Raw genomic sequence first — 12,560 nt, forward strand, 5'->3', positions numbered from 1 at the left:
TCACTTTCTCTCTTTCAGCATCACCTGCCTTGCAGGGCTGTTAGAATAAAATGGAGAGGACAATGATGTGTGCCACACTGAGTTCTTTGGAGAAAAGATGGGATAAAATATATTAAATAAATATATATATTTGAAAGACTTGTTCTGAATGCAGTTTTAGTTTTTATCATTCATAATTGAAGCATTACTGAGTGTGGTTACTAATTTTCCCTGCTAATTTTTCTAATTTATATTTGCATTTTGCATCAAAGAACCTGCATTTTCCATCAAAGAACACTTCCTTGTTTATTGAAATGCTCATGAAACCACACTAAAGGCAATCCATTCTAATTCCCAAATTTTGACTTGTCCTGGTAGCTAGCTGCTATTTGTGGGCAGCCAGTAACCCTGCCTCTCTCCCAAATCCTTTGGCTTTCATTTACAAGAGGAATTTGTTCCCCAGCTGTGCACTCAGCTTGTGAGCATGGTCTTCTAGGAGAGGGAAACCAGAACACCAGGCAGTGGGAATGCAAGCTATTAATACCTAGGTGAAGATGTTATGAAGGTGAGTAAAATATGTTGCAGAGATCTTGCAAGAAGATTAAAAAGTTGAGAGAGAGGTTAGAACACATCTATAAACAGAAACCATCTAACCTTGGGGGGGGGGGCATAAAATATTTGACCCATGGGCCAGAACCAGCTTTAATCAGGCTCACAGCGCTTTCCCCCCTCCTGTCCTGGCCCTTTAAAGCTCCAAGGCTGCCAAAGTTCCCAAGCTCCTTCCTTGTCTTTGCTGGCTGCAGCAGGAAGCTCTTCTGGGCTTGCAAAGCTGCAAGGAAAATGTGAAAGGGTGTATCAGGACCCAGAGACCCTAATGGAAAATCCATTCCACATTTTTCTTGCAACTTTGTCTGTGCTGCAATGTATTTAAATGGAGTAGACCTCAGTTTCAATTTCCAGCGTCCCTAAAGCCAGCTGAAGCTGTTGCTTCCTGGAGTTGTGTCCTTGCAAATAAAGGGTTGATGCTTTGAGCTAGCTTCTGTCTACTGACTGGACCTGAGAACTGGTGCCCAGTAAGTACTCTTAACCTGGGAACCCAAAGCCAAAGGGGGATATTACACTGGAGAGCCATTGCCAATCTGAGCAATGTCCCATCATTTCATGTTGACCTAGACTCAGAGGATTTTTTATTTTTACTTTCTGCTGTGATCCTTGTGCTTTTTCTTCATGTTTTATTTTTAAAAATGCATTGCCAAATCCCTGTATTCTTCCACTTTTCCATATTAAACAAAATATTGCAAGAGTTTTAAGCATATTTGTATTTTAAGTAAAAACAATTACTTCTTAGGAAACAATTACAGTCAAACTTTTACTCTCAGAATTGCAATGCTTTAAATTACAATTGTAAACAATTGCTGTTCTACAAGAGGGGACCCCTCCTCAGGATACTGCTGGCTGTCAGTTTGCCTTTCCACCTCTCAGCCATCTCTCTGTGGCATGCTCCTGTACAATATCTGGCAGACAGACAGCTGGTGGTTGCAAAACTGGATATGGTTGCTCTTATAGCTTCCTTTGTAGAATCTTGTTTATTCTTTCTATCAGAATACATCATTTGGAATGTTCAGCCAATATCGTTCATTTATCAACAGTGCTTCTACTACTTTTGATTGTGATACTGTAAATATTATTTTCAAATATTAGGAAGATTTCCTCACCATATAGTAAGTTTGCACTGGTCACCTAGAGCAAATAAAAATTATATTCAGGCAACCATGAGAGTCCTGTGTACAGCTTCCAGTTTGATGCTCTCATTCCCTTCCTTGAAGAAAAAAGAAACAATCTAGCAGGCACTCCCCAGTAGAACTCTGTTTAAGGTCACTATAGTCTGAATGCAGACTACAGCACTGTTTATCTCCCTTCCTTCTTGCTGGGCTGTCTCACTGCTGCTAGGAGAAAGTGGGACATTCCCACATGCTTCCTCCAAATGAGAGCTCTGCTTTAAATGGAGTTCAGTTATAACACAGTGTATTGACTGATGAAACATAACGTTTTGCTTTGTCCTTCAGAAAGGAACAGAAAATCAGACCCACTAATTCTTCTCAATAATATAGAAAGCAAGTTCTAGTGTAATGATTTGCTGCTGTGTTTCATTCTATTTCTTATTGTGCAGTGGGTTAGAAATAAGTCAGGAGTTCCATCAGCGCTCTGTGTTTCCTCAGCTGGCGAGTACGGGCTGACTACTTCTGCCTTCTCCTGTGCAAAAGAGGGAATGAAGCTTACAGTCAGCCTCCAGAGTAATTTTATGGGAAGGCTGGGGCTGGTAGATCATGATAGGCAACCAGCCATCCCCTGCAAAACTGTAATATACAAACATAGCTATATCTTACACTCACAGTGAAAGAACCTAGCTTTTAATAGCATGTTTTGCTTCTCCAAACAGTAGGATTTGACCAAGTAACTATTATATTTTTTCTTTTCAGTAATGATTAATTGCACAAGTGTTTTTATTTGCCAGTGTGGGGACATTTCATCAAAGCTATACTTTGTATATGTCACAGTCTTTTAAGAAACTCTGCAAAGCAGAAGAAAATATAATGCCCTCTGTTTTTGTTCTAGGGCGTGGGAAATCAGGACCTTCACAGAGAATGTCAAAATCTGGGAGATCCAGTTCTTTAGATGGAGAGCACCATGATGGATACCATAGAGAAGAATCTTTTGGCGGACCTTCAGGAGTCAATAATCCTTCCAGAGGAGGGAGGAGTGGAAGTAACTGGGGAAGAGGAAGTAATATGAACTCGAGCCAGTCAAGGCGAGGAGCTTCTAGAGGTGGTGGAAGGGGTCGATAGAAGAGGTTATGACTGGGCAAGACCCAGTTTCTCTAGGACAGTATTTAAAACATCTGTTGCAGAATTACCAAGAAAGTAATTCTGCAATCCCACATACCTGGACTCTCATCGGAGATAAATGAATGTGCATTAGTTCCTAAAAAAGTCTTTTCAAAGATTAAATGCCACCTAGTAATGCTATCACAACTGGCTTTGTTTCATTCTCCTCTCCATCCTAACCCAACTCTTCCATATTTCCTGCATTGATTTTTGAAGATAAAAGCTGGAATTTTTAGTGTTGTGAGACATGGAGCACCTCCACAGATTTCAGTTCATCTCCAGAAGAACTTGTTTCTATATGTACAGTTGTCAGGAAAAAGTTAAGTTGTTTTTGTATGAATACAGAATGCAATTTGTCCAAAAATTAACAAATGAATTGAGTGTGTGATTTTTGTTTGTACTTGTTTTCATATCTCACTAGAGAAAGCATCTTTCACTTAGAATCTCCATATGGTAATATAGAATACATTAAGCCCCAGAACTAACTTTTAGTTCTGTTTAGATACAGAATCATTTCAGCCTCAGAGATCCTGTTGATATACTGAAAGATTACACAGATTTTCCTGGCCCTAGTTGACAATTTTAAAGACTGATGGAAGGAAGTTCCCTCCTGTAGAAGGATAAACAGCTAGAATTTGCATGTACAGATTCCCTCAGCATGTAAACCCATCCATTGTCTGAGTTTACATAAAGTTATGAAAGTATCTACTAGTACCTGTCAGTTCCACATACTAGTTATTACCTAATGTTTGATAAGGAGACTGTGATCACTTACAATTCATCAATATTCTGCCTTCCCTCTACCAACGATGGTTTAAGAACCAGAAAAGCAATGAAAGAACTACATTAAACCATTAAAATATGACAAAGCCTTAACAAAGACTGTTAGCAGCCAGCTTTTATTTTAGAGAAGCAATCTGTATTCTTCTAGATTGAATGGTTGCAAAAAGGTTTCTAAAACTTTGGTTTCCAAAAAGTAGTAATTTAACCAGTCATTCTAAAAGGATATTTTATAATTCGTTGTTCCTTCAGTAAAACCTTCAGTACTCACTGTCAAGAAAGTAGTGGGTAATTACAATCTGGTACATTCTTAATATTTAGCCAACAATAGAGAACTTAAAACTTTTTCCATAAGTTCAGTAGTTTCATTCCCTTTCAGTGTTTTGTCTGTTTATTACCTTTAATTTTGCAATAAAATGTTCTCAGATGAGGTGTTTGTCATCCACCATTCTACTGTTGAGACAGTTGGACTTTTCCCATCAGTGCAACTCAGTCCTTTCCATGTATATTTGGAGCTAATTCCCAAGTAAGTATGCATAGGATTGTGGCCTAAGTACTTCTAGATTGTCTCTGTGGCTACCAAATCTTAAGAGTTTATTGTTGGAATATCAAGCAGAATCACTGGTTTTCAGGAAATACTGGTTTGGAAACTAAGCATCTAGCACAGACAGAAAAGTATATTAGGGACTGTATCTTTGAATAAAGAGTAATAAATCTTTATAAAATCAGTACTCCAGGGGAACATTTAAAAAAAGGTTATTCTTTGTTTTAATTCAGTTAACATATATATAAAAACCATCCTCATTTAGTCTTTAAAGGAACAGCATAGTGTTCCTTGTGCAACATTCAATTTGAATAATATTGTAATGTTATTTTCTAACCCAAAAATAACATTTAAGGAGGGGAGATTTGATGCCAGCAGGATCTCTTTAGGAAAATATAAGTTCGCTGAAACAACAGTAGCTGGAATTTTCAGAATTAACAACAATTTTAACAAAATGTGTTTCATATGGACTTTCTGATTTAAATTTCTGCTATACCGATAAAGAGCACTGCAGCTTTACAGACTGCCACAACCCCTTGGCTCTATGCTTCCGATTAATGTATCAGATTCAGAAAGTTGTTGGGGAGACATCACTGCATATAACTATAAACCAAGACAAGTCCAGAGAAAAAAGCATTTCTACATTCCTCATTAGAGGACACTGTATCCCAATAATGAAGACAGCTAATTTTAGAGAAAAGACACTTGCCGTGAATTAACATCCAAAGGTTTATATGTTCTGCCTGAAATTTTATTAAATCTTTGTAGGCAAATTCCTCAGTTGTAGGAATAGCAGAGCTTCTTCCATTTATACAGATAGTTTTCACAGTATAACTATACAGATAGTTATCTTGCTGAGACTCGTGGTTGTTTATACATTTATAAAACAATGCAGTCAAATAGCATGAGGTATCCAATAATGCATTGGGGGTAGGATTACAGACATTAGAAACAATGCAAAAAGTATCAGAATGCAGAAAATGGAATTACAAAAGTTTAAAACAATTAAGTAAAATAAAAATAATATGTATAATTATTGCAAAAATTGAATTTAGCACATGCCAAGCTGCATGTTTAGAGACAGAATAAGAACACTTCTGAAGAGTGTAGATTAGTATTTTACTACAAAATATTTTGTACATTTACTTAAATTGGGTTCTACAAATGACAAGTGAATTAACTTTAAAATAATCCAACTAAAAGAGTGTATAGGATAGTTTTTGCTGTGCAGTAATAGTACTCATTTTGACTTGATTTACCATTGTATATATATAATGGATATTAAGAGATCTACAAATTTAAACCAATAGCAATAAAAAGTGGCTTTATATAGTCATGCATGCACGGATATTGATTTTCCCATATTCCTCTCAATTCCTGCAGCCACTTTTGACTTCGGCCACCAGCAAGATCATTTCTGGTGACCCCAAATATGCTTAAGTGACCCCAAATATGCTTAAAGGTGTTTATATATTGCTCTTGTAAAATTAATATATCTAATTTTCAACATGGCCAAGTCTGTTTTTGCTCAGATCCAGAGAGTGAAGCTGTGAACAGACAGGTCAGTACTTTCTACAGACCTAAAAAACACTTAAGGTTTGCAGACAAATCTGATATATATATATATACCTAACCCAAATAATAGAAGCAGCACCTGTAACTTTAAGAAAGAAATGCCCTAAGTAACCATTGCTAGACAACTATAATGGTATTGGTAGCCATCCATCCTTAGTTTCTGTCAGTAAAGGCCAGGAGTGGAGAAGCAGTAGGTCCTTTGCCAGGGCAATTCGGGCCTTTGAGGAAGGACTCATCAGAGCTAGGCCCACCATCAACCACCAGGCAACCTACCACACGCTTGACTCACCCAGGATTTGTTGTTTGTTCAACAGCAGTTTCCCCTCCCCCCGCCAAAGCCAGCATGCAAAGGGATTGGAGTTTGAGACTAGGATCTGTGAGATCCAGGTTTAAATCGTCACTCTGCTGTGGAAGCTCACTAGGCAGGTCCCATACTCTCAGCCTAATGTCAGCTCCTGGAGTGTCCTCAATAATCAAGCCTTTATGGTATGTAGTAAAGGTACATTTTATTGGTAGACACATTCACAGTAGTATGACTCTGTGTCATCTGGCCATTACAGTTGGAGCCAGATCTATATATCCTTCCCTGGGCTGTTGTGAGCCCACCAAAATTCACAGTAAAAAGCCTGTGCAAAGCAAAAGTGAGCCTTTCTCACTCAACCCCCCATTGGGTGTTAGCAGATGCCAAAACAGTCTGTGGAAAAGAGATAGTATGTCCTTGAAAACCAGACATAGGCCTCTCCACCAGGGTAGAACTATTACTTTGTAAGGTACAGACTGAAGCAAAGCAAGCAAGGCAAAATAGAGTATAACCCCCATACATTCCCAGTGCAGTTACAGAGATTCACAGAAACATAAAACAGCATCACTCATGGCAAGGCCCCTTGACACCTAACATACATCACTAGAGTTGTTGTGAGGATACAATGGAGGAGGGGAAAATGGGATAAGCTGCTTTGGCCCTCCACTGCAGAGAAGAATGTGATATAAATTAAGTAAATATAACCAATAATGGCAGGCAGATAAAGAGGTCAATTGATTGATGAGTAGGAAGGAGAGAAAGAAGCAGGGAAAGGTAGCACTATGGGGGTTGGCAGGAGGATGAAATGAAGGAAGCAGTGAGGATGGGGATAGAGGAGGAAGTCAAGTGAAGTCAAGTGCAGTGCAGGTTCCCCACCATGCAACGGCTTGAAGGCTGTCACTGTGAACTGGACCATACCTTTCCCAGGCAGAGGCTGCTGGAGTTACTGAAGATTGGGAGCAGAAACGAATAGGGTGGCTGATGTCTTTGTGTTCCACCTGAATCAGGAAAAGGGTCCGATTATGGGAGCTGCTAGGGAAGGGAAAGAAGAAATAGAGAGGGAAACTGAGTTATACCCTTTTAATTCCATTGAAGTCAATGAGAGGGTTTGGGATTACACTGCTAGCTAGGTTAAATGTGCTTTAAATTACCTTGCTTTCATTACTAATTCCAAAGGTATAACCATATTAGTCTGTTACAAAAACAAGCAGAAGTCGCACAGTGGAGTCCGACTGTTTGCGACCCCATGGACAAAGTCACATCAGGCCCCCCTGTCTTCCACCATCCTCCAAAGTCTGCTCAAATTTGTGTTTGTTACATCAGTAACGCTGTCCAGACATCTCACCTTTTGCCGTCCTCTTCTTCTTTTGCCATCTGGCTTTTCCAGCATCAGGATTTTCTCCAATGAGTGCTCCCTCATTTGGTGGCCAAAGTATTTCAGCTTCAGCATCTGACCTTCCAGGGAGCAGTCTGGGTTGATTTCCCTTAGGACTGACTGATTTGATCTTCTTGCAGTCCAAGGGACGCAAGAGTCTTCTCCAGCACCACATCTCAAAAGGATCTGTTCTTCTATGCTCGGCCTTCCTTATGGTCCAACTCTCACAGCCATACATTACTACTGGGAATACCATTGCTTTGACTAAACGAACTTTCGTTGGCAGGGTGATGTCTCTACTTTTTATTATACTGCCCAGGTTCACCATAGCTGTCCTCCCAAGGAGCAAATGTCTTTTAATTTCATGGCTACAGTCACCATCTGCAGTAATCTTGGATCCCAGGAATGTGCAGTTTGTCACTACTTCCATGTCTTCCCCTTCTATATGCCAAGGTGTGATGGGGCCAGGTGCCATGATCTTAGTTTTTTTTATGTTGAGTTTCATGCCTACTTTTGTGCTCTCCTCTTTCACCCTCAACAAGAGATTCTTTAGGTCCTCCTCACTTTCTGCCATTAGAGTGGGATCATCTGCATATCTGAGGTTGTTGATGTTTTTCCTGGCAATCTTAATTCCAGTTGTGCTTCATCCAGGCCAGCATTCCTCATGATGTACTCTGAATATAAATTAAATAAGCAGGGTGACAATGTACATCCTTGTCGAACTCCTTTTCGTATTCTAAACCAATCAGTTGTTCCATATCCTGTTCTGACAGTTGCTTCTTGACCCTTATACAAGTTTCTCAGGAGACATGTTAGGTGGTCTGGTACTCCTATCTCTTTAAGGACTTGCCATTTTGTTGTGATCCACACAATCAAAGGCTTTAGAGTAGTCAATGAAACAGAAATAGACATTTTTCTGATACTCCCTTCTTTTCTTCATAATCCAGTGAATGTTGGCAATTTGATCTCTAGTTCCTCTACCTCTCCAAAACCCAGCTTGAACTTCTGGTAGTTCCCAATCTACATACTGCTAAAGCCTAGCAGGAATCTGGCAGTACCTTAAATAATTAACAAACACTGTTTTCTGTGGACCAGAGTCCAGTTCTTCAGCTAGCAGACATATATGTCATAGAGAGGAAAAAGTTTTAAACAAAGATAAAGGGGGAACAAAACTCAAACTAAAATATACTAAAGATGCTACATTATGTAGTGTACACAATAGGAAAGGGCCTGAATATCTGCTGCATTAAGAATCAGATCAAGCTTTATATAAACTGCAATAATTCCCCAGACACAGTTGATGAACATTTGAGATAACCAACACCAGACCATATCCATTTCAGCCTTCCTTAGTGGTCAATGATACACACTTTTACGGAAGAAAATCAGAAAATACTATATGTCAATTCTGACCAGATGCTATCTAGAAATACAAATGGAAAAAAAAGAAATTGTGGTAGTAGGAATTGCCACTATTATACAGTATTAAACAATTTTTAAAAAAATTTCAGTCAAATATAAAAACGTTTCTACGTCAATTCAGAAGCTTCTAGAGCTAGATCTGAAGCATGACATTTTTCTCCCTTGCATTGCAGTCTTTACTTGCATGTTTGGAAGAACTGAGTGGGAAGTTACAGCTTCCTGCTCAATTCTTCCAAAAAAAGTTACACAACCTAAGAACAAAAGAGAAGCCATGTTGGATCAGGCCAATGGCCCATCCAGTCCAACACTGTGTCGCACAGTGGCCAAAAACCCCCCAAGTGCCATCAGGAGGTCCACCAGTGGGGCCAGGACACTAGAAGCCTTCCCATTGTGCCCCCCCCCCCCCAATCATCCAGAATACAGAGCATCACTGTTCCAGACAGAGAGTTCCAACGATAAGCTTTGGCTAATAGCCACTGATGGGCCTCTGCTCCATAATCTTATCCAATCCCCTCTTGAAGCTGTCTATGCTTGTAGCCGCCAACACCTCCTGTGGCAGTGAATTCCATGTGTTAATCACCCTTTGGGTGAAGAAGTACTTCCTTTTATCAGTTCTAACCCGACTGCTCAGCAATGTCCACGAGTTCTCGTATTGTGAGAAAGGGAGAAAAGTCTTTATCTACCTTCTCTATCCCATGCATAATCTTGACTTTGACATTTATAGTGTAGTACCCTGCAAAGGTGAAAAAGCTGCCCAAGTTACTGATCTGCAGAATTTAGGAAGACGGGTGCCTCTTTAAAAATTGAAGATGTGATGACTGCTCTTGTGGAATGAAGTGCCTTATGGAGCAGCTCATAGCAAACCTTCACTGTAACTGTGACATACTGACTGAACTACTGAAAAGATACTGTAACTTTCTTTGGGACTCAGTAGGCTTACATACTTTCTGGAAAAGGCAGTCCTGTCCAAATAGATAATGCCCAATACAGGGGTCCTCTCTTTATCAATTGTTGGGAAAGTTAGCAGGGAGGCATAGGTCCTGATTCAGATGAAACACAAAGACGACTTGGGCAGGAAGAGGATATCTGGAAGCAAAATTGCTTTATCTCTGAGAAGTTTAAAATCCAGCAGAGTCTGAGTGCAGAGTTCTTTGGAATTACTGAATAGACTGCAACCAGGAAGGCAACCTTGAAGGTAGATAGTCTTAAGTTTCTGGTAGCATGAAGTCTGAGGAGTTTCCCCATTTACTGGATGAGTACCAGCTATGAGTCTGATGATGATGTAATTGGACAGTGGTAAGGCCCTTCACCAGTGGCTGAATATACAGAGCAGCTCTATACTAGCAGATACATGGAAAAGACTACCGAATTCTCTCTCTTGTAAGCTGTGAGCTAAGCAAGTTGTTACAAAGGCAATGTCTCCTTGTTTACTTATGTAGTATTTTGTGGCCATGTTGTCTCTAGCTACTTGCACTACTTTTCCCTCCAGTGTGGGAAGACATGTGTGACAAGACTTGAAGGCAGCGAGGAGCTCCAGGTAGTTTAATAAGGCATTGTCTCCCCTGCATGACCAAGGCTGAATGATGGGAGGAATTGTTAAAGGGAGTTGCAAACAGTCCCATAGCCAGAAAATTTTGGGTGGAGGGGGCCTGGAGAAAAAAAGAATTGGTTTGGGGTGGGGGGGGGGGTCACAGGGTTTGGCTGCTCCTTCCCTCCAGAGGCCAGCTCACCCAGCCCCAGATTTTCTCGCACACTCTCTCTCGATGCCATTCTTCCCAAGCAGAGTTGGTTTGCCAGCCCCAGAACACTTGTGCTATTCCCAGAGGCTGGTGATCCGGTTCCAGAACACTTGTGCTGGTCCCAGGGGTTGAGCATCCAGTCCCAGAACACCTATAGTAGTCCCAGAGGCTGGCAATCCACCCTGCCCCCTGGCAATGCAGTCCCAGAACACCTGCGGCAGTCTCAGGAGCTCACAATCCAGTGCCAGAACACCTTGAGCAGTCCCAGAGGTTGGTGATCCAGTCCCAGAACACTTGTGCTGGTCCCAGGAACTGGCAAGCCACCCTGCCCCCTGGGGATCCAGTCCCAGAACACTTGTAGGTTATCTGGGCTTTGAGGCTTTCTTGGAAAATCCACCCTGCATTTTGTTAGCAACCGTTTTTGTGCTGCAATGTATTTCAGTGGAGCACATGCAAGTCAATTGACAATCTTGGCTCCTATTATATCCAAGTCAATTGACAATCTTGGCTCCTATTATATCCAATGGGAAATCCAGCCTTTCCCATTGTTTCCAATGGCCAATCCTGTCATTCGTTTTAGTATGTCCCAATTCACTTTCATGGGTTGGATTGCCCCTAACTCCATACGATCAAACTCAGATAGGGACATCTTTTGTTCCCCAAAAGCTCTTCGTTTGTTCAGGTAGCTCCCACAATGTGCTCCTCCATTCAGCAGCCGCTCAAGAGCAGTATCGGCAGGCAGAGGAAATGTCGCAGGAGCTTCATTCAGATCTGCAGAACAGCTGAGCTGACTCCCGCCTGCAATTCCATACAAGTCCGTCATCTCTTCCCCTGCAGAGTTTTGGCTTCTCCCAGCAAGGCCCACCCGCCCTCGCCATTTCATTATTTATTATTTCTTTCCCTTTCTAGGAAAAGTATGTGCTAGCTAGGCCGAGGGGCGGGAGGAGGAGGAGGCCGCCTGTCTTGAGCCATGGGGGCGGCCCGCAACCGCAGCCAGCCAACACAGGGCGGAGAAGCGAGAGCCTGGCTGGCCGGGCGCTGCCTGGACCTCGAGCGCTGGCGGATCTGTCTCTTCAGCTCCGGCTTTTAAACAGCTTGAAAGGCCCTCTGACGGTGTAGCCGCCACTGCCGCCGCCTCAGCGCGGACTAAGAGTCATCATGACGGGCAGGTAGGAAACGGAGACTGCCAGGCTATTACCTGAGATTTCGCTTGGCCGCCTGCTGGGACTGAGCAGCGGAAACCCTTGAAGTTCCGCTCCCAGGACTAGCGAGAATAGTCGCACTGCGGCCTCTACTGGAGAGAGGCGTGCAGCCTTGGTCCCACTTGGGAGGCCTCCAGGCTTCAGCCCTCTCTTGGCGCAAGGAGGACTCCTTGGCGCTCTGGGGAATGTGGGACCCTCCCGGTGGCAGGCCAGGGAGCTGGCGAATCCTCTCCTGCACACATTTCAAAATCTTTACGTTAGGACCAGGACAGCAAAGTAAAAATGCTCTAGTTTTCTAATCAAATGTTTCTAATCAAATCTTTAATTAAGGCTTTCCTAGGAGAGAAAGGAGCCACCAGGAATAACATGTGTCAGGGCTTTGATGCAAGAAACACTTGAAACAAACAAACAAAAAATCTGAGCATCTGGTTCTTGAAGTGAACGAACAAGAGACTCAAAATATCGCATTACGAATTCATTGTAGCTTGAGTTTTGTATATCACAGATTTTCCATGCCATTTTGACCCCACTGTTTACATCTTTTTTTTCTGTATGATTGATATACCAGGCAGCCTCAGTAAACACAGTGGATTCTTATCATACTAAAGTGCCACTAAACTCATCTTTTGTTTTGGAACAAGGGAATGCATGGCTATCAAGTTTTATTTCAACGAATTTGTAATTGTGACTTATTAAATGCTAGAAAATGCCTCTGAGCCCATGGATAGTAAATTTCTCTCAACAAGTGACTTCAAAAC

General features: G+C 41.6%; 2 protein-coding genes across 2 annotated transcripts in view; both read left to right on the plus strand.

Annotated features, from left to right (window-relative positions):
* Nucleotides 1–3,236, plus strand: part of WDR33 (WD repeat domain 33) — a 97,424-nt gene extending 94,188 nt beyond the window's left edge. The window contains exon 23 of the mRNA XM_060241938.1: nt 2,596–3,236. Within this exon, the coding sequence (XP_060097921.1) occupies nt 2,596–2,825 (230 nt within the window). The 3' untranslated portion in view covers nt 2,826–3,236. The remainder of the gene's footprint in view (nt 1–2,595) is intronic.
* An 8,463-nt stretch (nt 3,237–11,699) lies between these two features.
* Nucleotides 11,700–12,560, plus strand: part of LIMS2 (LIM zinc finger domain containing 2) — a 37,264-nt gene continuing 36,403 nt past the window's right edge. Inside the window, exon 1 of the mRNA XM_060241928.1 lies at nt 11,700–11,769. Coding sequence (XP_060097911.1) covers nt 11,759–11,769 — 11 coding nt within the window. The 5' untranslated portion in view covers nt 11,700–11,758. The remainder of the gene's footprint in view (nt 11,770–12,560) is intronic.

This window comes from Heteronotia binoei, chromosome 6, assembly GCF_032191835.1.
Source record: "Heteronotia binoei isolate CCM8104 ecotype False Entrance Well chromosome 6, APGP_CSIRO_Hbin_v1, whole genome shotgun sequence".
Classification (NCBI taxonomy): Eukaryota; Metazoa; Chordata; class Lepidosauria; order Squamata; family Gekkonidae; genus Heteronotia; species Heteronotia binoei.